This window comes from Labrus mixtus, chromosome 21, assembly GCF_963584025.1.
Source record: "Labrus mixtus chromosome 21, fLabMix1.1, whole genome shotgun sequence".
Taxonomy (NCBI): domain Eukaryota; kingdom Metazoa; phylum Chordata; class Actinopteri; order Labriformes; family Labridae; genus Labrus; species Labrus mixtus.
Window position 1 is genome coordinate 13,637,878 of NC_083632.1, and position 26,245 is coordinate 13,664,122.

The 26,245-nt window shown below is 43.2% G+C and overlaps 1 protein-coding gene across 1 annotated transcript in view; it reads left to right on the forward strand.

The window, feature by feature from the left end:
* myo15b (myosin XVB) overlaps positions 1-26,245 on the forward strand; it is a gene marked incomplete at its 5' end in the record, with an annotated part of 50,761 nt that overhangs the window by 15,955 nt on the left and 8,561 nt on the right. Inside the window, 33 exon segments of the mRNA XM_061028161.1 lie at positions 32-180; positions 806-851; positions 949-1,073; positions 1,997-2,111; positions 2,199-2,374; positions 2,941-3,034; positions 8,309-8,371; positions 8,458-8,515; positions 8,615-8,739; positions 9,844-9,939; positions 10,031-10,266; positions 11,550-11,719; positions 11,806-11,878; positions 12,013-12,195; positions 12,513-12,622; positions 14,732-14,799; positions 15,081-15,162; positions 15,641-15,673; positions 15,805-15,870; positions 17,300-17,403; positions 17,520-17,799; positions 19,602-19,670; positions 20,336-20,464; positions 20,576-20,738; positions 21,678-21,768; positions 21,858-22,119; positions 22,257-22,360; positions 22,781-22,840; positions 23,100-23,175; positions 23,956-24,074; positions 24,879-24,994; positions 25,802-25,943; positions 26,040-26,151. Coding sequence (XP_060884144.1) covers positions 32-180; positions 806-851; positions 949-1,073; positions 1,997-2,111; positions 2,199-2,374; positions 2,941-3,034; positions 8,309-8,371; positions 8,458-8,515; positions 8,615-8,739; positions 9,844-9,939; positions 10,031-10,266; positions 11,550-11,719; positions 11,806-11,878; positions 12,013-12,195; positions 12,513-12,622; positions 14,732-14,799; positions 15,081-15,162; positions 15,641-15,673; positions 15,805-15,870; positions 17,300-17,403; positions 17,520-17,799; positions 19,602-19,670; positions 20,336-20,464; positions 20,576-20,738; positions 21,678-21,768; positions 21,858-22,119; positions 22,257-22,360; positions 22,781-22,840; positions 23,100-23,175; positions 23,956-24,074; positions 24,879-24,994; positions 25,802-25,943; positions 26,040-26,151 — 3,895 coding nt within the window.

The window sequence follows — 26,245 nt, forward strand, 5'->3', positions numbered from 1 at the left end:
TACTGATAAACAAAAGTGTTGTGTCTTTCAGATGGTGTCGGAGCTGTTCAGGAAGGTTCAGGATGGTTACATTCAGCAGAGAGAGCTCGGCTGGAGAGGGAAAGGCCTCCGACAGCAGCCGTCTACAGCTGCCTCACACTTCCTTCAGTCCCTGACTGAACTCACCACTCGTCTGGAGAGGTACCAACATACAGCCCAGACTGACTGTAACCAAAGCTGCAAATCGGCGTGAAAGCCAACATGAGGAAAAGCGTTTCACTGAATACATTTAAAATCTCACTGGGGTGTTGTGTTTGTGGAGAATAAGGTTTCAGTAAACGTCGTGGAACGAAATATGCCATCTGTCAAAGTTGTTCAAGATTCTTTCCATAAATCATCAGTGAGGGAATATTCAAGATGAGGCCCATTTTTTATATTTTATATTTATATTATCCCTTTTGAACCATTTATGGAATCTCCCCGCCGGAAAGTTTGTCCATTATGGCTGCAACATAATCCTTTGAGAAAAAATGTACCCGGTCAAAGTGCATCCACAAAGAATGCTTATTTATCCCCCTTCATGAATCTTTCTGTTAAGAATATCTCTTTTTAACCAGGAAGTGCTGTTATATCGCTCTCTCTCCAGTCCATTGACAAAAACAGTAAATTTACCTCACAGAACACACAAGTTACATTTCCCCATCTGTCTTTGGATCTCTTTAGATATGGTATTTCAGCTCTAAGAAGCTTTTCTCCATCTAAAGGTTTTAAAGTTACACTTTCTTGATAAATCACTTGCGCTAATACATTTTCCTTCAACCCTCAGATGCAAAACCACTTTTATTCGTTGTCTGAAGCCAAACTATGTCAAGGTAACACCAGATAACAGTTAGCACTGTTGATAATTAGTCTCCTTACATCAGATCTCAATGTTGAACCACGCGCTGTATCTCTCATGTCCTCTTCCAGCTCCCTGGGCTCTTTGACGTAGACTACATGTCGGCCCAGCTGAGGCATGCTGGGATGCTGGAGACCATCCACATCAGGAAAGAGGGATTCCCCACCCGCATACAGTACTCGTACTTTGTAGAGAGGTGCTGAAACATACTGAGCATGCCCCCCCCCCCCCCCAACCCTCATCCTTTTCACCTGTTGCTGCGTTGTTGAGAGGTGTTCAGTACTGATCCATGGCAGGTGAAGTTCATCTTTCAAAACCAATTTGCTATGTAGCCTGATGATAATTAAGCCTCTAGAACGGATTGGACACTGTGGGGGGCTTTTGATTTTGTCTGTGTTCATTTGGATGACGGAGAGAGAATATCTGGGTTTTTGAGTTGTTTAGAGTCGGACTAGCAACTCGAGAGGAAAAAACTGATCATATGGTCAGAGCGAGTCATACGATGTATTTGTGTCCATACATTATTTTGTGTGTGAGTGGTGTTCTTAAAACTGCATTGTATTTCAAAAGCTTGTAGTGATTTTTGAATTCTGTATCTATTTATCTCGTTATCCTGAAAAAATGCAAAAAAAGTATTGTTTGTCCTATTAACATTTAACGCTCAACCGGAGGGTCAGGGGTCAGGAGTCCGATGCGTCCTTGGGAAAGACACTTAATCCCAGGTTGCTCCCGCTGCTTCGTTGGTGGCGTATGAATGTGTATGAATGGATTAGTTAATACTGATGGACACTTTACATAGAATGTGTAGGTGTGACCTGCGGTGTTTGAGTAGTCAGAAGACTGGAAAAGCTACAAGCTCAAGTCCATTTAATGTACAGAGTGGTTAAGCTATCTTTATAGACAGTCAGGGCACACTGACGCCCTGACTCACGCTGTCTGCTGTCACATTGACCTCTATTTACCTTCCCAGAAGATCATTTTATTTGGTTTTTCGTGGTCATTATGAGACATGCAAGGTTTATGGCCCTCAATTCCTTCTCTCCTCTGTTTACGATAAAAAAAAGACGCTTTGGTTAAGAACCCCCTGAGTAGCTGGAAGATGTTTGTTTGTATTCACAGATATGGCGTTCTCCTGCCACAGCGGGTCGATGAAGTGTCAGACAGAGAGCAGACGGTCACTCTCCTGGACGCGGTTGGTGCAGAGGACGGACACTACCAGATGGGACTCACAAAGGTGTCTCACTGTCTTTTCATGATTCTGACTTTAAGTTTTTTGTAAATATCAACATGATTGGTTTACATGTGTGTGTACCTGTGTCAGGTGTTCCTGAAGGAGCTTCTGTTCCAGCAGCTGGAGGAGAAGTGGAGCAGCACACAGACCTGGGCTGCCATCACCATCCAGAGGAACATCAGAGGCTTCATCTGCAGGAGGAACTTCAAGTTCTTCAAACAGAAGGCTATCGTCATCCAGAGCCACATCAGAGGACATCAGGCCAGGTACAGAGAGACAAAAGAGCAGAGAGGAGAGGAACATCAGGCCGGGTACAGAGAGACAAAAAGAGCAGAGAGGAGAGGAACATCAGGCCGGGTACAGAGAGCAAAAAGAGCAGAGAGGAGAGGAACATCAGGCCGGGTACAGAGAGCAAAAAGAGCAGAGAGGAGAGGAACATCAGGCCAGGTACAGAAAGCAAAAAGAGCAGAGAGGAGAGGAACATCAGGCCGGGTTCAGAGAGCAAAAAGAGCAGAGAGGAGAGGAACATCAGGCCGGGTACAGAGAGCAAAAAGAGCAGAGAGGAGAGGAACATCAGGCCGGGTACAGAGAGCAAAAAGAGCAGAGAGGAGAGGAACATCAGGCCGGGTTCATAGAGCAAAAAGAGCAGAGAGGAGAGGAACATCAGGCCAGGTACAGAGAGCAAAAAGAGCAGAGAGGAGAGGAACATTAAAATGACGCTGCAGTATAAAGTATGAAGCAGATAGTGAGCAGAAATAGAGGTGAGGTCACAGACATACACTAACACGGGGTGCTCTGTGTTTGTGTGTTGCTGCCCCCTGTCTTCTTTTAGGAAGTACTATAAGCGTCTGAGGCAGTCCTTCACTCAGTTCTGGGCGGTGATGATGATCACCAGGGACACTATCAAGAGACGCCATTGGAGGAAGGTAGGTATAAATGAGAGCGAGCGAGCCTGCCGAGTCAGTGGCGCTGATTTTATTGTGCTATAAATCTGAATGTGCACTTACACAATAGCAGCAGCTGAACACGACATCATATGAGAGATAACAGACACAGTATAGGCAAGCCCTTTTAGTGATGAAGACTGATCATTTATGTTCGGGGTCAGGAATTGTCCTTTTTTGATACAAACTCTCAAGATGCAGGGTCTGGTTTTCTGGCACCACTTCACCAACTGTATACCAACGTGCACGGAGAGTGAAAGGCTTGAAGAGCAACACTTTTTATTTTCACCTTTATCAACTTTGTTAGACCGACGCGTTTCATCTTGTGGCCTTAACTAAAGTTTATCAAGTTAATCTTCATACTACAAGTGTTGCTGGAGCTCTTTTTCCTCTTCATGATACAAACTCTCTTTTAAATCCTGACCAGGAATGCAACATTGAAAAGAAATCCACAGGGGCGCTGGATAGCCTCAGCGGTTACATCGTGTGCCCCCGTGTACAGAGGCTGTGGTCCTTGTCGCAGCGGACGTGGGGTCGAATTCGACTTTGGCTCTTTGCTACATGCAATCAATCAATCATCATTTGTATAGCGCCTCATAACAAGTGTTATCTCGAGACATTTTACAAAAGATCAGGTAAAGACCTTACTCGTTGTTATAACAAAAAATAAATGGGATAGGGGGAGATGGGATAATATGCAGGAATGATTTCTCCTCTGTATTCCTCGCATTCCTGTTGTCCACACTTCCTCGCCGCTGAGGTGGAGGTCGGAGCAGGCCGTGCATGAATGAGGACGGCGGTGGTTGTGGGGACGACGCAGTCTGATGGTGGTGGCTTGGTGTCAGGGACGTCGGGTGATAGTAGTTCCTGATCACCTCGCTGAATGCTGTGGGAGCTCCATCTGCTCGAGAGCCTGGCCTCTGCTGTCGAGACAAGGCCTCTTAGGCTTCTAACACACTGATGCAAGCGACAACCAGAAGGGGGGGGGGGGGGGGGGGGGGGCAATAACCCAACATTTCCTCTCTCTCTCTAAAGCCGTTCTATCCAATAAAGCCAAGAAGGTCCAACAAAACTGAAGAATTATGCAGAGCTGGGAATGTTTCGCAGCAATCCTGTAATACAATATTAACTCAGTATTATGAAGCATGTAGAGGTTAATTAATAACTGATAAATAAGAGCCGCTTTAAGATCCACTGGGTGTGTTATTTCTTGTACATATTTCAGCATCGACAACAAACTTCCTGAACAATATTACAGCCTCATAAAATCACATCTCTTCCCTTTAACTGCCTTTCTTATCTTGTAATCGTGTCACTTGGGCACACACACACACACACACACACACACACACACACACACACACACACACACACACACACACACACACACACACACACACACACACACACACACACACACCCTGCCTACTCCCCAGTCTTGGACTTCAACCTCTGAGTGAAATTTGAAGCAGCGTTGCATCTCTTCTTCCTTCCTCCTGAAACCTGCCCGACTCTCAGCTCCGCTGCGCTCACAGGTACGCTGCTCTCACAGGTACGCTGCTCTCACAGGTACGCTGCTACTCTTTCTTTTGACCTTATTCATCAGATCTGCTTCAACTCTACTTATTATGATACTCAGTAAAATATAGCGGGGAACCAGCGAGTGTAAAAGTCTGTATAAGGTTTCAAAACAGTGTAAACAGACTCCTTTAAGCTGCTGTGGCCGCTGTTTGAGCTCATCTTTCTCACCGTAGCTGAAAACATAACTGATGGCTCTTTTGTTATTTTCTGTTGATCCTTTAGCTGCAGTTGTGCTACTGTCTTGAGTATGTTGTGTTATTGTTTTATGAGGCTTGGACTATGAGCAGCTGCTCATATGCTGCCTGTGTCAGCTGTTACAGTCGGGTTGGACTCATCATAACCTGTAGCTCACAATATGAAATGTTTTGGGCTTAATGATACATCTGTGACCAAAACTGAAATCAGTAGGGCAGCCTCTTCTACCTAAATTGAATTCATGGTGTCTATCAGTCTATCAATTAGTGCACAATGTCTCTGTACAAAACAAACACACTTTAAATTTGAAGCACAATATTTACTTTAGATTCAAAATTTTGTTTTCTATAGTTATGTTGTTGACAGTTGTGTAACATCCCAGTGATGTCATGGTGATGTCATCACAGTTATCTCAGTTTGGGTTTGGTAAGTTTGATCAGTTATCCTGGATTGTATTCTGTGTAGGTGGAGTTTTTAAGGTGTTGTCATTAACCTGGCAGAGAGTCTGAGATAAGATATCGAGCTTGATTATGGGAAATGTAGTCCACGGTTTTCAGAGAAAAGTGACTAAACATGTGGATACCTCTGCTTCTGCTTCTTAGATATAGACCATCCTTTTTCATCTTTTAAAGTTGAGTAATAAATCACTGGCATACTCTCTTGAGTTTGAAGTACATCATTACATATTTAATATCATCAAAATGATCAAAATCAGGGGGTTCCAAAAGACAAGTTATTCATCCTCTGGGGACCATGAGAGCCTGCTCAAACATGCAGCTTGTTCTAAAGTAGCTGAAAAATCAGCACAAACATTTATAGTTTTAAAACATCAAGAGTGAACAAAACACAAACGGCATATTTTTACAGAATACTTTTCATCACTTTCTTATAGTTATCATGGACAAAATTCAAAGATTAACTTATTGAAGGTCACACATTATGCAAAATGTACTTCACCATGTTTCTCTAACACTAATATGTGTACCTAGTCTGTCTAAAAAAAAAACCTGATTATGAGAAAAGTCCATCCTCTCCGTCTTTTTCCTGCTCCACTTTTCAGAAAATGTGTGCGATGGGAGATTTTCCCTTCATGACATCACAAAGGACAGTAACCCCTCCCCCATGTGGGGTTTGCTCCACTCATTCTAACTGCTTTAAACTTCCTTTACCTCCGTTTGGATGTCTGCTCTGACTACCATGCAAAGTATGAATTTCTGTAAAAAGACCCCCTTTGAATAATGTACGACTTAGGTCATGACCTGAACATGTCTGAATGTGTGACAATAATGCTGCTTTGCTGTTGTCTTTTAAATTGGAAAATTGCGTGTAGTAGTACTGGAAATGGTCTCGAGACCACCTTTTGGAAGGTCTCTGTCTGGTCTCTGAATCAAAGGCATATTTACTCGGTCTTGTCTCGGTCTCAGACTGGGCGGACTCCCCACGTCATTACAGTGATTAGAAGGAAAATGTCTCTTTTTAAAAGAACAAATAAGTTTAATTCAGAGCCGGAGGATTTGAGGGGGGTCCTGGTTCATAAACTAAAAGAGAGGACACGCAGGATCTGAGGGGCCGTTCTGGTTCCTGAACTAAAAGAGAAGAGCCAGAGGATCTTAGGGCATCCTGTGTTCGGGAAAAGTAAAGAGACAGCAGAATCTAAAAGCAAGTTTGGACTGAAGGGACTTGAAAGTTTTCCAAGAGATGCTTCAACAACCCCAAATATAAAGTTTCTCTTTAATTTCTAAATGTCCAAACATACATAAATCATTTTTAAACTTCTGCTATTTGTGCTCTGATGGAAAATGCTCTGAAACCAACACTGAAGTCAGGAGATTTGAGTCACAGAAAGTTTTTAATTACGATAAACGTGACCATTTTTAGGGGAAGTGTTCTTCAAAAGTTTAAAAACTGCCTTAAATCATAAAATAATATTAAACTGAGTAGAATTGAAGAGCGATTATGAGTATGAGGGTGTGTTTTAATCTGATTCGATTTGTGACACATTGTTTGCTTTTGCACGGTCGGTCATCAAAAAGCCTCACATGTGAAGGTGGAGCAGGGTTTGGCTGCCTGTGCAAATGTAGAGATCCATTCTCTTGACTTTTCTGATAGCTTTGATTATTGAAGTGAGGCAAGAACTATATAAAAGAAAAGTATTTGCTGCATAAATATGTGTGCACACCCATGTTGAAGCTACGGTGGCTGACAAGTGCAAGTGCCTGGCAAAGGCTGAAACGATTTACATTGTTGTTTCTGTTTGTGTTTTTGACTTTGTAACCTTTTTGTATTTGCAGCACGTTTAATGTTAATGGAGTTCTTTCATCTTTTTGCAGCATGTTTGTTTAATCTGGGCTGCATTTCAGCTATTGCATTTGATTTTGAATTTTCAGCAATATTTAAAGGTCCAATCAGTAAGATGTGTAGTGAGTGAAATGATAAAGTGAGCTTACTATATGATCAGACTTTAAGGAAACATGCTATGTTGAAGTGCTTCTCTGTAAACAATACAGCAGCCAGTATGTTCTCCTTCTAACTTTAGATTCTGGTCCTGAATGCTCTGGATTTGTTTGGACCAGAGAAGGTAGGCGGTTTTAAGGCACCCCCAAACGACTGTTTTGGACGTCCCTCTGTTTGCCAGATATGAGAGCAGTTATCAGGTCAAACCAACAGGTGTTGCAGTGATGGAAGAGAAGTGGTTCAGATAGAAGTGATTGTACCCGACCTAAAAAGCCTCTGCATGTTTCTAATAAGCTCCACGAGCAGAAACGTGCTCAAACTAGGATCAATATTGGAGATGCCTTTGAAAAATGGAGAGAGGTTAGAACACAGAAAGGTTTACAGACCGATGCAGAGCTGGCTAAACACTGAAGCTTCAGTGTCCACCACATGGTGACCTGAGTGAGCATGGACTCTAGAGAGGAGGGGGCGGGGGGAGACAGCTCTCTATAATGTTTTGAATTTGCCCTGCAGTACCCATTTTAAACACTAGGAGTCAGAGTTACATGATGCTCCTTTAATTTGCTGCACGGTTTTGTCAATGTAAGTAGTTTCAGCCTTTGCTCAGCGCTTGCACCTGTCGGCCATCATATTAAGTTGATCAAACAACAGATTATGGAAAACATTTATACTAATACTGTACTTTTTGACAAACATACTCACATGTTATGGTGAACATTGATGTTATCATATTTGAGTGCCGCTGCCCTTAAGCAGGGACTTTCCTCCCCTCTGGAAGCTGTAAACCTCCTGATAAAAAAAAAATCTTTGGACTCTTGGAACTGTTGTAATGAACAAGGTGGGGCTTCAGGACAGTGGGTGTTACCGGAGTATAAAACTGGACATGCGTCTAAGAATAGGTCAGATTGAACACATTGCGTTGGCAGGTGATGGAGTGTTGTTAATGAACGTGGATAAGAGGCAGATAACTCACCTGAGGAGAAGCACAAGACTGACAAACCGTTTCTTTGTGTGTGTTAATTTCAGGAATTTCATGAGAAGAACAAAGTAAAGGCGGTGACAAAGAAAAAATCTGTTTCTCCAGGAATGGTAAGGGCGTAAAAGAGCCTTCTGTTTCTGTTTCATCAAAAGAGGATTTTTTTAAAACAATCTCTTCATCTTGTTTTTCCTGTCAGGATGTGGGGATGTTGGAGATCCCCGCTGAGCTGTCAGCCAGACTTCACAGTGCAGCAGGTCAGCTTCATAACAAACACATCAAGAGAAATCAACGTACACAACGCTGTTTCACCGTGTCGTCATGTTTGTGATTGTTGTTCCGTCTCTGTCCAGCAGGGAGGCAGCCCAGGTCAGGAGTCACAGTGGTGGGACCTCCACAGGTGAAGGCAGAACACAGACTCACTCTGCCTCGGGATATAGACAGATACCCGTTCTCTCGCTATGCCAAGTCCGTACTCAAGGTGAGCACAAGAACAAATATACACTTAAACTTTTAATCAAGTCCTGGTTTGTTTCTGTACATTATTATATCACCGCAGGTCACACCTACACATTCACTTACTGATAAGTGAACTGTAAAGAGACCATCAGAAGTAACTAATCCAAATCATACACATTCATGCGCCGCCGCCAAAGCAGCGGGAGCAGCTTGGGGTGTCTTGCCCAAGGACAAATCAGAAATGTTGCTGCAGGGATCGAACCCCCGACCTTCCGGTTGAGAGACGACCAACTCGGCCAACTGAGCCACAGCCACCCAAAAAAAAAGAACAAATTTGTTGTTGAGATAAGAAGAAAACTTGATAGTCTTTCTGTTGTGACTCTCATTTTAAGTCTAACTTTTTCAAGGTATTTTTAAACAATGGTCCTTTTTGTTTGACATATTTTCTGTCTATATTGTTAAAGCAACACTATGTAACTTTTCCACCTTTAAACAGTAGTTTCAAAAGTCGATTTAATAGCACAGTAACAGTGAGAATGGCCTCTCTCTCATGGTCCACAACACTGCCTGATCGCTTGTTTACTGCAGCATGTAACTTCTCCCAGGAAGTGTGTACGGCTTTAAGGCACTATAGGTCACACAGCATCCTTCAGTTATAAAAAGAAGACTGTTAGCTCGTCTCTGCACTGTTTGATAAAACGGCTGAGGCTAACAGGAAGTGGACGATGACGGGATAAAAGAGAGAGTGACCATGCAGTAGCCTGTATCCTTATTGGTGTCATCGTTGTCTCGTGTTTAGCAGCTTTACCAGCTGCAGAAAATCATCTAATCCAAGTTTTTTCTCAGGTTTGATATAAATAAATAAAAAAATCTATCTTATGCCAAGAGTTGACGCTTTATCAGTTCGTAACCTTACAAACATATCTGAATTAGCATGTCATAAGTGACCCTCTCCAAAGTAGCCTTTTAACCACGGCCTGTAGTCGTCATGGTAACAGCTGGATACACGTTTATGCTCCACATGCTTACAGTTTGCAAACAACCGGCTGAAGACACTAGCAGAGCCATTCCTCCTCAAAGGGAAGGTATTTTATTTCTAATCTTTGAGAGTTTCCTCATGTTGTAGGACACGTGGTGCCAGCCTCAGGGACACCCCCTCCAGAGACCCCTCACCGCTCTGGAACCCGAAGATGCCAGAACTGCCCTGGAGATTTACAAACTGGTACATGACACTGATTGATTCCGTTGAGTTTTTTTTTTTTATTCTCGTTGGTTTAGCTCATGCAGTGAATGTTTTTCCCGTTTCTCCTCAGATCTTGCGGTTTACAGGTGAGTCCGACCTCAGCAGATGGCAGGAACAGATGCTGGGTAACTACATTGTGGAGAAGGGACAGAGCAGGCCGGCCTTGAGGGACGAGATCCTGGCCCAGCTGGCCTACCACACGTGGGGCCTGCAGGAGGATCAGGGCGGTCTGAGGGGCTGGCTGCTGCTCGCCTGCTGCCTCAGTGCCTTCACCCCGTCACCAACACTGGACAAACCCCTGCTCAAGTAGGTGCAACGATTTGGTTAAACTTTCTTAACTAACACCGAACTGCATAAATTCATAAGCCTTGTTCACACTTAAACAACACTCCTGAAACCTCCAGAAGAGCTGCATGTGTGAACACAAACAAACTGATTTTTCAGTCGGATTTTAGCTGGAGTTTCTCCTGCCAGCCTCCTAGGGTTGCACATGAAGTTTGAGTGAGCGGATTCAGTGGCGATTCTAGAGTCTGTTAGGGCCCTAGGCAAAAAATTTACATTTATGTCATAAATTAAAAGACACAAATAAATGTGAACAGTTTTCGCAGCACAACGAGAGGGAGTGGACCCCTGAAGCAGGTATCCTACTTGTCATTGCAAACACATTTTGAGCCATTCCTGGGGCCCCAAGCTGTTGCATGCCTTGCCTGTTGACAAGCAGCGCCTCTGAGCAGATTTGACAAAGCAGCAGGATATTATCCGGAAAATTCACCTCTGCTCACAAGCGGTGTGATCACTGTGCAGTCAACTTCTGCATTATGTTTCACAAGTATGTTCCTTTTCGCTCTTTGTAGATATTGGCACTCTGTCGTCATCATTAAAGCATCGTTTAGCAGACTCTGTTGCTACGTCCGCTACTTCTGCATTGCCATTTTTACGTCATGTCTTTCCTCATGAGACCACCCGGACCCCCTCCTGTCTGATAGGCATACAGTAGTTTCCCGCTGTGCAGACCTTCAAACAGAGCAACAAACTGAAATAATGATAATAAAAACTTTGCACACACTGTCTGTCCCAGGTTAAACACATCTGGCCAAAAGTAAAATAAATCAAATGACTAAACTGACCTCTCAAGTTACAGGCAGATAGCAGAGCAGTAAACCCCACACAAGCAAATATAGATCTAGCTGGTGCAACAGAAAATATGTTCCTCTCTCATAAGCCCATCCTTCATAAGAGAGTGAGTTTTTCCTCTTCCAGTGACTCAGGAGTATCTGCCTTTCTTTTAAATAATTTCGCTCCACTTACTCAACATACTCAAAACCAAATGATTGGTCTCTGCCAGAAATATGAGATAAGCGGCTGATTATATTCTTTAAACGCGTCTTTAGAAATGGAAAATAGTTTGCTACTGTGCTAGCCTTCAAATTTACAAGGCTGTAAAGCTTTACTCTAACTTTTTTCTTGTCTGGCATTTCTTTAGTTGTCGTGCCCCACCATGTTAAGATTTATTCTCGCACTTTTAAAAGAAGGTAAACTGTGCCCTTTTTTCCATGAAAGAGACTCAGTCTGCAGCATTTCCTGTGCAGGTACGTGTCTGATCGCGGCCCAGGGGAGTACCGCTCACTGTGCCAACACAAACTGCTGACATCTCTGCAGCTCCCCGCTCCCACTGCCCGGACTTACCCCCCAACTGAGCTGGAGTGGACCAGCAACCAAAGGAAGGGTGCCATGATGCTGGATGTACACACATTCAACGGTGACACAAATCAACCCATCATGAAACTGTCAATGACTCGAGCGTTAAAAATTTCAGCAGGTATAAACCTTTGAATGTGTTCTCAGATGAACAGCTGACAACTGAAGTGGAGTCCTGGACCACAGGAGAGCAGCTGGCCTCATGGCTCCTTCACTTCAGGTACTTCGCCGCTCCTGAACATCAAGTCTCTTAACTTTTATTGACTCATGAATTTCCCTACATGTCCATATTTTCCTGTTTCTCAAGCTTCATGCTGTAGTTTTCATTCCTCTCCACGTGTTAATGTGTCTCAGAGGCGTGTCGGAGGCGGGGCAGGGCTGGTCGGTGTCTCTCCTGACCGACGACGGCTGGTCAGACCTGGCCGGTTCGGACTTTGTCATGGATCTTCTGGCCGGAGTTGAAGCTGAAGTTCTGCCGCCACCTGGGACTCCCACCTCTTCGAACTCTGACTACCTGTTCAGCAGCCACGAGGACAGGTAAAGAAGTAGACAAGTGTCTTAAATGTTTATTTATCTGCCTGAGCAGCTGTATGCAGAACAAGTTAAAAGCAGCTCTTACTAGAATTAGATGGATAAGTGAAAAATAATAAGAAATATAGTAAAACTGGCATTTTAATCCTAATTGTTTACAGAATATAATAAAATCCAAATAGTCAATACCGGTTTACACACAGTGGAGAGGTACATGGATTTTTAATTAAGATTAGTTATAAATCACCAGTGACAAAGATCCTGGATTATTGTAAAATATTTGCTAACACAGTGAGCATCTCTCTGTCTCTTTTTAAATCCAGGATGCCATCTACAGATCTGGATGACTTCATTCCACCAGCACCTCCCATGCAAGCTCCTGGCCTGCCTCCATATGAGGGAAACCTCTGGGCCAGAGAGTATCCACAAGAAGGTAGGTGTTGTGTTGTTTAGCGCTCCAAAAAGAGTCCATATCTGTTCCTCAAACCGCAGCTGACACCTCCTTTCACTTCCTCCTCCTGACGTCTAAATCTCAGGTGCATCTGACACGTTATTTAACTGCCAATCACACCCACCCATATCCAGCAGCAGAAACATTTCCATAATCATAATACCTTTAAAAGTAGAGTCCGTGGCAAATTCGTTGCTCATCGCCACCAGAAGCGTACGCCCACTGCGTCTGACAGTAAACCAGTGGTTCTCAATTATTTCAGAAATGTTTTCACGTCCCCCCCTGAATTTGATATACTCTTGAGAACCTGATAATATTCATTTATTTATCTGTACAAACAACTGTACGAGTTGCTGGCACCAGCATTCTGCATACAATCACCTGATTATCAAAATAGATGAATAAAATGAGCTGAGATAACATCTGCAACAACTTCAAACAATTTCCAAGTTCAGTTTATTAACTCATTTTGTGTTCTGTGTACTTCTTCTACTGGGTTGAACAGGCAGCCTGTTGATTAGTTTGAGCACTGCTGCCACCTAGTGACTGGAGGCTTGTTTATCATTCAAGCGTGAATAAAGACACTAATACTGAAAGTCCCCCTGCCTCTCACGCCCCCCCCCCCTGAAACGTTAAGTTATTAATATTGGTTAATAGCAGGAATTAGCGTGCACGTTTACTGCTTGTACCTACACTGAAAGCTACCTGACAATATTACATATGTTGTAATGGAAAAGCTGATAATTTAGCAAGCTAGCACAAACCTGTCCAACAGAAAGCAGACCAAACTCCACGTCACTCTACATCTCAAGCCGCTCCTTAAGCGCCTCAAAGAGGGTGAAAGCCAACCCAAGAGTTTGTGTTGTTTTTTTATGGGCCAAGCAGTTTTTCGCAATTCATAGCTTTCAGAGACGCGACTGGTGGAGAGGGGTAGGAGCCAAGCTTTGAACACTCTGTGGAGCTGCAGCACGTGCTTTTTTCATTTCTCATCACTTCAAAACGTTGCATATTTACATTACCTGACCAACTCAGAAAAACAGAGATCAAGATAAACTGCAAGTTTTGGGCTCCTGCCACTCTTAAACTGTTTCCTTCAATTCGATATTTCAATCATTAAAAACAGCAAAGTCCTCGCCAGAAAGTCACTTCTGCAATGTTTACGTGAACAAAGTGAAGAATTCTTCCCCTTACATTGCCGCAAGGATGAAATTCTACAAAATAAGCTTTATGTATTTGTGTGTGGGTCAATAATGCTGCGGCTGCAGAAGTGAAGGGCAAGAAATTCGTCATCAAAGCATAAATGAGTGCTAACATTAGCTAGTTATCGTAAGTACCATGGCTACTGTCAGTCGGTGTTCTGGGGCAGTAATGTTATTTAAAGGCAAAAAATATTTAAGTTAACACAATGTTTAATGTCAGGATGAGGAGAAGGCTGTTCTTTGTTCCCTAAAGGGACAGCAGGCAAATAAGAGCAATAATCCACAATCTCCTCCTATCTGGGTTTTCTTTCTCACATCGGATACTTCAGAAGCACAACCCGGGCTTGTCTGCTCATCAGCTCGTGCATACAATTGAACAACGACTCAGTTCTGTTTTAGTTAATAAAGCTGATTAAAACACGTAGGTAGCAACTTAGACATCAAATCTCCATAGCGTCCAGTGGTGGAAAGCCTTTCCTGCCCACGTGAAAGCTATGAATAATAAAACCACAAATCAAAAACTTCATCCTCTCCTTGGTGCATCTCAACAGCTGGTCTGTCGGTAACTTAGAGTGAACTTTCACTTGACTGAGTTCCCAGAGGTTGTGCTCAAACACTGGCTGACATCATGTAACTGAGACTGTTGGGATCTCAGGCTCAAATGTTATCGAGTGACTTTGAATTGTCCCGACTAAAGACATGAAGCATTGCCACGTCAAGTCACCCAGCGCTTTGTGGAGTCTTTGTGGACTACCTGTACTGCAATGACTTTGCTTTAAACCCAATCGGCTTCACCCACTTCTCATTAACAGTCTTATGATGATGACACAGTGCTCTCAGAGGGAGCGGTGGTGATGTGAATTGTAAGGTTTTTCTGTCCTCCTGTTTGCAGGCCGTGGTCGACAAATGGATGCCTATGTCGACGACTTGTTCGACCCCGTGCTGGACCAAGGACCTCCAGTCAGTGACGTTTGTCTTTTTAACATCATGTCAGAGTAAAAGCATCAACGTTCTTTGATGCATTAAAGTTTTATCTCATGGGGTGGTTGAGCATGCTCAGAGGTCTCTGGTGGATTGTGTGTCTCTGGTTGTATCTTATTACTGAGTGTGTGAAGTCACCTTTCCAGTCACAGCACTCCGTTTGTTTGTGATTGTAATTGTGTGTGTGTGTGTGTGTGTGTGTGTGTGTGTGTGTGTGTGTGTGTGTGTGTGTGTGTGTGTGTGTGTGTGTGTGTGTGTAGGACATGGACAGAGTAGCCATGCTGCACCGCAGGATGAGAGGAGGAGGAGGGATTGGACCCATGCACAGCATGTACGGAGCCGGTAAGAAAACTGCTCAGGAGTCTTCCAACTACTCAGAGCCCTTTCACACCACATGTTGCATTAACCCTTTCACACACACATTCACTCACTGATGGCGGAGGCTGCCAAGAAGAGTGTCCAACCGCCCGTCAGTAACGATCATATCTACACGCTGCTGGTAAAGCCTTTGGGAGCAATTTGGGGTTTTATTGTTTTGCCCGAGGACCCTTCAACATGTGGACTCAAGGAGCTGGGATTGACACCGAGCCAGACCCCGCACATTACATTATTACAATCTTCTTTAACACTCGATAAATAGAGTGTGTTCTAGTATATACTGTTAAAAGTGGTCTTCAAGATTGTGATCAAGCTGAGTGTATATATCACCTTAAAACTGTAAATGTCGTTTTGTCTGAGATGATTTTATCTTTCTTATTTTGCACTTAAATATTTATGTTGCTGTAGAGACCGTAGTGAGAAGTGAACTTTGTGATTTCAGGTATACCAATGACGATGCCAAGTTATCCCATGGGTAAGCACAGACATTCATTTTATGTCCACAGAATTAATCTTTGTTTTGATTTCTGAAACTTTTGGAAGCGTTGGACCTTTTTTGTGACGGCCTTTAAGTTTTCTCATCTCTGTGTTTTTGGCTCTGCACAGGAATGCCTTCAGTGCCCACCTATGGTGCAACTCCCATGATGCCAACAGCCATGCCAACCATGCCAGGTAATCTCCCCATACGCACCTTTTCGTTCACTGAACACGATACATGCAGAGCAGGCGACTTAAACATTTGACGGAGAGCTTATTAAACACCGTGTAGATGTAAGCAGGAGGACTTTGTCGGGGTCCCGCAACTGAAAAGCGTGGTCAACCCTGAGTTCTGCTGAGGATGACCAGCAGAGAGAGGGTGTGAGGAATTGCGCCCCGGTGAACTAGTGGTTGGTTCACTTTGCTGCAGTCCACAAAGCGAGAGGCCTTTGCTGCATGTCATTCCGCACTCTCTCTCTCTCTCACTGATTTCTGACTCTATCCACTGTCCTATCTGTAATAAAGACATAAAAAGCTAAACAAATACATATAAATAAAGGGTATAAGGATTTCAAGAGATCTGATAAATATGAGGTAACTGGCTCAGGAGTGGATGTCTCTGTGGTATTTCTTCCTGTGTAAATGTTAATAGGTTAGAGCTAACACACAGCCTGCCCACATCTATACAAACTGGACTGGCACGCTGGTATGTGGTAACTCTTTGGAACTGCCTCAAGCAAGGCATTGAAACCCAAAACTGCTTTTGGGCTCTTACAGTATATCACCTTAAGCGTCATCACAAAGTGTCGAGGAACCGAAAGCAGATCTTAAGATCAATTTAATGAAGAAAAAAGGCAAAGCAAAAGCTCACGTGTAAAGAGTCCTGGAGTCATAACCCGGCTCGTGGGTCATGACAAAAGACGGGAGGATTCAGGAGTGAAGAAATAGTTTATCACAAAAGGAATGAAATATGCTTACAACAGTAGTTATGAGGCGTCTTCTGTCTGTATCATCAGGGGTCATGTGGGTGTGTGTGAGAGCATAGCATGATGCGAGGTGTTGAAGACTGGAACCCACAAAGTCTGTGCTCCAGGTGGAGCCACCAAAACGACAACAATCAATACCTAGGTGTCAATCAAAAAAAATGTGTTATCACTGGAAGAGCCACAAGGATCCATTTAAAGAATGAACTGGCACTATGTCATGACACGTTTTGTTTTTTTTGTCCTTACCCTGTTTCCGCAACATCACGTCTTTGTACATGCTTATTGATTTCACAAGGTCTGCATGATATTGATGTCTCAGTCAGTGAATTCACAGGGCCATCAAGAGCTCCACACACACACACTCCACATGCACAAACACAGCGCTTGTTTCCCCCAGCTGGCTCCTTGGATCCCGTCTCGATGCTGTCCAGCCTGTTACAACCACCTCTGTTACGACCTCAGAAGGCGGTACAGAGGGAGGACCACTTCGTCCTCTGTGACAGTCACAGTGATGTGAATTTTGCACACTGAATAGGGGTTTTGCAAATCAGAAAACATTTATTTGTGAGTACTGCAGAGTGTGTTATAGATTTGATTTAAGCTGAGTAGTTGCTGAAAGATACTTTTTATTGGCACAGCTATGATGATGCCTCAGACTCCGATGGCGGCCGCTCCTGTCGCTGACCCCACGCAGATGGCTGCAACACAGCAAGCTCTCATCAACCAGCAGGCCTTCCTCATGGTAAGGAAACACACACCTACTATACTCATCTTGTCTCTCTGTCTTACCTTCCTCCTTCTCCCTCCTCCCATCTAAGTCGTTACCCTCCTGTCGTTCCTCTTCTTGTTTCTCCTCAGGCGCAGCAGATGACCATGCAGGCGATGACTCTGTCCCAGCAGCAGACGCAGGAGCAGCAGAAGAAGCAGAAGAAGAGGGAGGAGCAGGAGAAGCAGAAGAAGAGGGAGGAGCAGGAGAAGCAGAGGAAGAGGGAGGAGCAGGAGGAGCGGCGCAGCCGTCCATCAGAGCGGAGGCCAAGGCAACGCTCACCGTCCCCTCAATCTCCCTCACCCCCCCCACCTGTCCGATCCAAAGCTCCTGCTCCTCGACGCAGCCAAAGGCAGCCAGAGCCAGAGGTAGGTCTTTTTTTGAATAGCTGATATTTTTAAACATCCATATCTTTTTTTTTCAGTGCATTCTTTGTTAAATGTCTACCAGCTGTCTGTTCACTTCATGTATGTTTAGCTCATAGACTGTACGTATATAAGCCTCCGGGATATGACTCTACTGAGTGCAAAAAGACGAAAGTCAAAAAGTACATTTCAAGTCTTCTTCCATACAGCGTGATGTTCATTTCATAAATTACAATCGATGATGAAGCAGGCTAAGTTTGATTTAACAAGTCGCTACAACCACTAACTGAAAGTCTTATTCATATTTGATTGAATTAAAAGACACTTGGATGAGTCGCCTGTTCATTTATCTGGTTTGCTGATTTTGTTTGAACAAACACCTAACCTGTTTGGTTTAAACTAACTTGGTTTAACAGTTAGTGCAGTCTGTTTCTGCTGGTGTGAAAGTTGTCAATCAAAGCAAGGTCGTAACAAGGGTTGAGAAAATATTGAGGTCCAAATTGTTTTCTCCTAATGTTTCCTTCTTCAAGGTATTTCAGGACATTCCAAATTCATGCCTTCAAATGCAACCCATACACCAGGCAGCCCACTTACTTCCTATTTGAAAAGCAAATTATCTTTGTGGCATTTCTGTACGAGTATTTTCAAAGTTAAAGCCATCTAGTGCTTCATACCATACCACACACCATTTTTGCTGTCTTGTTTTTTGAAAAAATGACCAAAGTCCAGACCTCAGTGTCCTCATAGCTGGTCACGGTCATGAATCAGATCCTGGTGCAGACCAAACAACCGTACCAAGATCGATTGCAAAGCTTGATCTCGGTCCACTTTCTTTCTGACTCTGGTACGGCAGACCACAGGCAGACATAATGGACCCACAGTTTGGGTGGATGAGCAGGTCATAGTTCAGGAGGATTAAAGTGCTCCTTCTCCTGAACTGTCTTGATAAACGCCTACAGTAACTCCAGTACATCATTATATTATTTTCGAGCCACAGTTACGCCTCATTTGCTTACAGTGATAAAGGCAAACAATCTAAAAACTGATGAGCAGAGCCGACATCAATGCCTGTAATTGTCTGTCCATTTTGAAATTGTAAAGTGTCTTTGGAGCAGACACAGCCCGTCAGGAGTCGACTAGTCTTTGTTTACTTTAGGATTTTTCCTACAAAAAATGACGATCAATTAGAGATCCTCGTGAGTCACACTATTTGGTAACATAATGGACCCAGCCACATCAAAAACTTGTTAAGTTGTCAGTACTTTTGTTTACTTTAAGTTTCACTAGATAAATGTAAACATCACTGAAGTGAAGTTCTGCCAAGGACCGTTATGAGTGATTGAAGGAGAGTCCCGTATGCTGTGTAATGGTTGAAAGTTCCTTAAAACCTGCAGTCCATCTTCATACAGCTGTTTTTCTGTGGTGGTCAGGGGATGTAAACATGCGTCGTTTTAAAGAGATTCATGAGCCTGTGCTGCAGCTCCGCAGTGTTCAATGGTTGTCCATACTTTTCCAAACTCTTGTTGCCCTCCAAGCTTCCTGCAGGTCACGTGACTTAGAGCTATGAATTGTTCCCTCGGGGAGGCAAGTTTGGACTCCAGTGCTGCAAACATTTATCTGCCTCCACTGTAGTATTAATAAATGAAAAACAGTAAGAGCAAACATCAATCCACATGTGAAAAGAGAGGCTCACACGAGTTATAAACACTAAAAACAGACAGCTCATTACTCTTATTGCAGAAGAGCTGCATGTGGTTCTGATCTGTTCATGAGATTTGTTCATATTTGTAATATTTCCTTCACAGAGAGAAGTGGACATGCCATACCCAGAAGACCGTCAGTCTTTCAGAGACAAGAGGGAATACTTCCAGAAGATTGGTGAGTAGATCGGAGACGCAGGTGATACAATGAATCTTTTTTTTAACGCGCTGTTAGACTTTTAAAAAAGCCTTCAAAGTGGGAAGGACGGGCAGAGAGTAAAACACCTTGACTCCTACCTCTGTGACAGACGGGACTGGTTCAGTTGAATCCAATATTTATTTATTGTAATTGACTTCCTTTTTTTAACTTGAAAATTTAAGAAGAGTCATCTCACCTGTCTTAAAACATTGTGTTTAAGGTAGTAGCGGGTTTAGTGTTAAAGCTATAGCGACACCCTCGAAGAGTTTTACAGGAAGAGAAAATACAGTAATTTAATGTAAAAATACTTAAAAACTCTTAATTAAAATATATTTGGCAGATAAATATTAAACACATAAACGCTGGATTAAAACCAGGATATGTATTTTTTTATCTCAAGGGAACTTGAACTAAACTAGTTTTAATATTTAGAGCCTCTTTCAGTCATGGGTCCTAATTTTTCTCAACAATGTGGTGCCCCTTTTTGTACCAGATCACTACATCACTGCAGTCAATCCTTTTATTTTTCCGTATTAACCAAATATCAGATCTGCTGCTGAGAATCTCTGTACCATGTTTGAGTTTTTACTTTGTGACTGAGTGTTTTTAAAGTGTTATGACAACGTTACTCTCCTGTCCTCCAGGTTCTCAGCCTCCCAGTAAATCCAGAACTCCAAAATCTCAACCGGCCCGCTACAGTCCACCCAGACACAGGCAACACTCCCCCCCATCACCTCACCGTTCACCCCCATCCACAGCACCGAAACCTGAGGGTGAGAAATAAAAAAAAGTCAGAGATCATATGTTGTCTAGTCCGCTTCTAATGAAAACACAATCGTATATATAAATGATAGAAAATGAATCAAAGCTTTGATTTTTCACAGTGAGGCGTCCTCGCTCTCCCCCTGCCAGACAAGCAAATCCCCCGATACCAACACCCCCACCTTCCTCTCCGTCTCAGCCGGAGCCCACCTCCAGCATCCGAGAAATCATCAAAATGTACAACAGCAGACCCGCTCCAGAACCCAAACCCTTCAAGCCTGTCAGGTCAGTTAAAGCGCTGCTCCATGTGACGACTACACGCAGACCCATTTCGGAACTATGTTTGATTTTATCTCAAATCTCACTGGACCTTTACACCCTCCCAAATGTGAAACCATGGTATGAATCATTTATTGTCTGAGCAATTTTGCGATAAATAGACGTTTGTATTTCTTCTGGGATTGCTATGCAGGTAAAATGAGGTGAATGCTAAATGGACTTCAGCTTGTATATTTATTTTCTAGTCTTCTGACTACTCAAAGTGCTTTTACACTGCAAGTCACACCTACACATTCACACACTGATGGTAGAGGCTGCTATGTAAAGAGACCATCAGAAGTAACTAATCCCATTCATACACATTCACAAAGCAGCAGGAGGAACTCGGGGTTAAGTGTCTTTCCCAAGGACATATCAGACGTGGCTGCAGGAGCTGGGGATTGAACTCCCGACCTTCCGGTTGAGAGACGACCGACTCTACCAACTGAGCCACAGCCGCCCATTTCTTCCTCTTCATGGAAACGCTGGAGGAAAGTGGAGGCTTTTAGTATGGCAAACAGCAGTTTGTTTTGGTTTCATGCTGGGGCTCAAAGGCGACATCTACGAGATCAGAAAGGCGCACATTCTCCCTTTAAGCGAAGCCAAAACCATCAGACTACTGACAAAAAGAGTTGTTTTTCCTTACAGATCAAAAGAGTTGCTGGTCTACATCTCCTGGGTCGGGTTCGTTTTTCTCATCAATATTAAGCCTGATCCAAACGTATGCCCTGAACACTAAGCTACTCAAAGTCAGATGCAGCGGTAGACCAGCAGATCTCGAGTTCTGTGGAGGGCGATGATTGCTTTTGTCGATGGAGTTTGGACTCTTTGAATTAGGAGCAACACGATTGAACGATGACGTCATTCATAGACATAATAACTTTTGTTCTGTTTATGATTCTACAGAACTTCTGCACGACATTTTGTAAAGAAAAGTGACCCCAAACAAGAAGCTCTGGACAAACTGAAAAACAAAGCACCAGTGCAGCAACAGAAGGTCAGCAGAACTGCAAATACAGATTTAATAAAAATCATTTTTTCTGGTTAAAGGTTGAAGTTATGTTTTCCTCTCATTTTTTCTCTTAGAAACAGTGGGTGCCTCCTCTGCACAGGACCCCCTCCAATCATTCCCCTCCTCCCTCCAACAGCGGCCCCCGCGTCATCTCCGACAGCATGAGGCAGAAGCAGCGCTCCCTGCAGGACATGTTCCGCTCTCAGGACGACCAGGATCCTCCACCTTCTCCACCTGATTCTCCACCCCCGCGGTCTCCTCCTCCTCCTCCTCAACAGCCGGCACCTGTCCTCCAGAACATCCCGGAGCCCCCGCCCATGGTTGCACCGTCTCTCTGTGGGTGTCCTGCCTCATGTTCTAAAGACGTTGTATAAGACTAACAAAGGATTATTTATCTTTTAAATGCTGTGAACATGTATGTATCCAGGGTGATCTGATGTCGGAGACCTTTTTGTGTTTATTAGATTCAGAAGAGTTACCAGATGAGGACGGCGTTCTTTCACAGCTCCACCCGTTCTCTCCCGGTGTTCACTTGTCTAACACCAACGTGCCGGGAAAACTTTTCCTGAGAAAAGAAGTAAGACAAGCACACAAACATAAACTCTACACAAGAGTTTTAGGCAAAAAGGAGAGGAGGAAGAGTTTTAATAAGGGTAATATCAGAAGAGCAGTCAGCCGCCTGCACTAACATGAGAAATGTGAAGCAACTTGTGACGTTATACTTTAGGAAAGGTGTCACAAATAACTGAATACTTCCTCATTTTAGTACAGGAGGCTGACTGCTCTTCCGAAAATCCTCTTGAAATTACATAAAGGCTTTATTTTAAATGTATTTTGGAAACTTTCCATGTGACTGTAACACAGAATAAATTACAGCTGTGTTCATAGTGACACAATGTATTAGTTAATAATGCTTTTTACTGCACATGAAATTTAAACTGGAAATGTCCAGTGCTCTTTTCTAACCACAAGTATCTTTTTCTTTTGGTCATTTTAGGTGTTTTATCCCAAAGAGATGTTCAACCGGCCCTACATCCTCAATCTGCTGTGTGAACAGGTTAGTATTTGATACAAGTGTCATCATGTTCAACCTGATAAACCTAAGTACGATACAGGAACGAGTTTGTAACCTTTATCAGGGCAGGTGCAGAGTCGAGCAAATAATGAACTAAAACAAAGACAAAGACGACTCTTACACTGCCGGGCTCCAATATTCCAGAAATGCTGGTGAAATACATTTCTGCAGCGTGCGAGCCTTCTTTGTCTGCACATTCAAATCAAACCCCGTCTCATTCTTTATGGGTGACACTTTTCAGATCATGAGGGACACTTACTCTGACAGCTGTGTGAGGCTCAGCAGAGAGGAGAGGAAGAAGATGAAGGACCTGCTGGGTGAGAGTTTTGGATAAACTATCGTAGACATAAGGGACACATTTGGTTCAATGTTAGTTCAATAATTGCTCAACAGCTTAGTCAGTGGCTCTATGCTTCAAATATGAAGATGTAGGAACCCCTCTGGTGTCAGTTTTGCATGTGCAGAGCTCAGCTGGAAAGTTAATAGACTTCTTTCTACAGTCTATGCTTTATGAATGTAGGTTTTCAAATTGAATCTTACAAGTAAAGTTGACTTAACAAGCTAAGGTCCTGTAAGACTTTCGTCAAGCTTGCTGAGAGACATTTCCTTTTTGAGTGTCGGATGTGCAAAAATGAACAAGTAGTAAACGATGAAAGAAGACTTTGTGTGATCAAACTACAATTGAATTAAAGTTGTACGTTGTTTTAGAAAGGGCTGTTTTCATCTAATCATTGTAAAGATGTGAAGAAAATGGCAGTGATAGTCTTGACAGGTCTTGATTTAAAATCCAAAGTCCCCCCAGTCCGAGACCTTCAAACAGTGGTCTCTAGACCGGTCTTCAGACCAAGATCTATGTTGAGTACAACAACACTACGTCATACTACCTCACCTGTCAACAGTACACCCAAACATTAAGTTGTAGGGCAGTGCCCATAAATGACCCTGAAGAGGATTCTGCTGAGTCATATTTTGAAGGCTCGGGCCACTGACAGAGCTGCTGAACTTGATGACTTTGAAGTGACAACAGGCAGATTGCTACATGAATAACATTGAATCACTGAATTTCCATTTTCTGATTTTTTTTTTTTCCATCCAAGCAACCTTCAATGTGGGAACAACTATCAGCACCATCGAGAACGAACACATGAAGAAGAGGATCGTCATCGCTGCTCGAGACAACTGGGGAAACTACTTCACCCGCCTGTTCCCTGCGAGGGTGAGCACACAAACATGTTCAGGATAATGTGAGAATTCAGTGATGTGGCAGCTGAAGCACAGACATAAATGATACACCAACGTTTTTAAGCTTTAAGAGTAATATTTTTTAATACTTTTTTCATCTCTGTAAAAACGTTGTATTTCCACAAAGTCTCACTCTTATTCAAGTTGATTAGAAAGTTTTATTTTGTAGATTATTACTTTAACTCTATTGGGCCTTTTAGTGCAGATCTTATGTTTTTCATATATAATCACAGGAAGCATTATTTTCAACTCAAAAAAACATTGCTACTCCTGTGTCTTTTAGTGCTTGTCAACAGGCAAGGCAGGCAACTGCTTGGGGCCCCAGGCCAGTGTGGTGGCCCCTGAGGGCTGACGAACTTTAAACCACAGCAGTGGCTCAAAATAAGCAAATTCAGCAATGACAGTAGGAAACCTCCCTAAGGGGGTTCCGTCCGACACCACTCACTCTACGTGCATTATTTCTGCGGAAATCAAAGTTTGTAAATAAAAGTCACCGAAGGAAAATTAAGAAGAATTATCTGTTGGGGAGTGGAAACAGAAAGAGGAAGAAAGAGGTAGAGGAGAATCGGGACACTGGCAGACATAACGGTGATGATTTGAGGGACCGAAAGTTAATTTTTGCCTGGGGTCTTAATGAAGTCTAGAATCGCCACTGTCTTTATTCCCTGCGATCAGTCCACAACCATATTTGTATTCACACATCTCTGTGCACGGAATCAAACAGCTGCATTATGTTTTCTGTTCACCCGTATCGTATCTTGCTCTTTTGTTGTGGCAGTTGGACAGTGGGGATGCTCAGGTGCTGGGTGTGTCTCATCGTGGCATTCGTCTCCTGAAGGTGGTCAGAGCTTCAGGCATCAACCCCAAACACCTCCATCAGCTCAGGAGCTACAGGTGAGCATGAGGCTTCACAACACAAACACAGAACAAATACCTCAGTCACTCCTCCGTTTCATTTATGTCTCCACACTGATTTAAGTTTTATAGCTGCTAATGTTGAGTTTTTTTAATTCTGTTTCGAGAATATTTAAATGAGATAACAAGATAACTGCTCAAACGCTCCAATCATAAGACGCCAGTTTACTGAACAGCTTGTCACAAGAAGTGTCGCATGTCAACAGGCCAGGCAGGCAACATCTTGGGGCCTCTGGCCAATAGGAAGCCCCCGAAGGCAAACAAACTCTAAACCACAGCAGTGGCTCAAAATGTGCCAAGTTTGCAATGACAGTAGGAAACCTCCCTAAGGGGGCCCCATTTGTCATTCTGCTGCTGAATTAAAAGTTAAAGACTTAAAATGACAGAAGAGGAATGATCCATCTGGTAGTAAAGAAAGAAAGAGGAAAAATAAAGTAAGACAGAGTTGATGACTTTTCATTGCTTTATATTTTACATTCTACTTATTTAAACATGTGCTCCTTTTCAGGAGAGATCAATGTTCAAAGGTGTTTTAAAGTCAGCTATCAATTTTTGCCAAGGGTCCCCACTAGAATCTAGAATATCCACTGCTTGTCACCACATTGCTTGTTCAGGCAGACAACTCACGTTTGTATTAAAGTATTGTATTTATCGACCTAATCACTCCTCACAGTTTTAATATACATGCAGAAATTTGAGCAGTGATGGGATGATGATCTTAAAACCCCCAACCTTCATTGGGGGTTTAATTCAAATAAATATGAACTCAGTTCTGCATTTGCACAGTTTTGCAGAGCTGCTCTCAGTCGACCTGCAGGGAGCAGACCGAGTGCAGCTGGAGCTGAAGAGTGAAAACTTAGTGCTGCAGTCGTCCAAAGCTCCTCAGATCACGGCCATGATCCAACTCTTCCTCCAAGAAGTCATCAGGGTATTCCTACTCAATATTTGATCACCAAACTTCTTCTCTTCTTCGATGGTTTCGGAGCATCTTTTTCTCATGCGAATCTTTCTCTGTGCTCTGAAGGACTCAGGCCATGTGGTCGCTCTGAAGAGTTTTGTGACTGATGATAAAAGTCTGCTCAGCTTCAAAAGAGGTGACATCATCAAACTGCAGCCAATGGAAAGACTTCAGCAAGGTACAATAAATATCCAGATGCAAGATTCTCAGACTGATTTACTGATATTTTGTTGATTTGTAGACTCTGCATCAGTCTGTGAATCTTTCTGCGT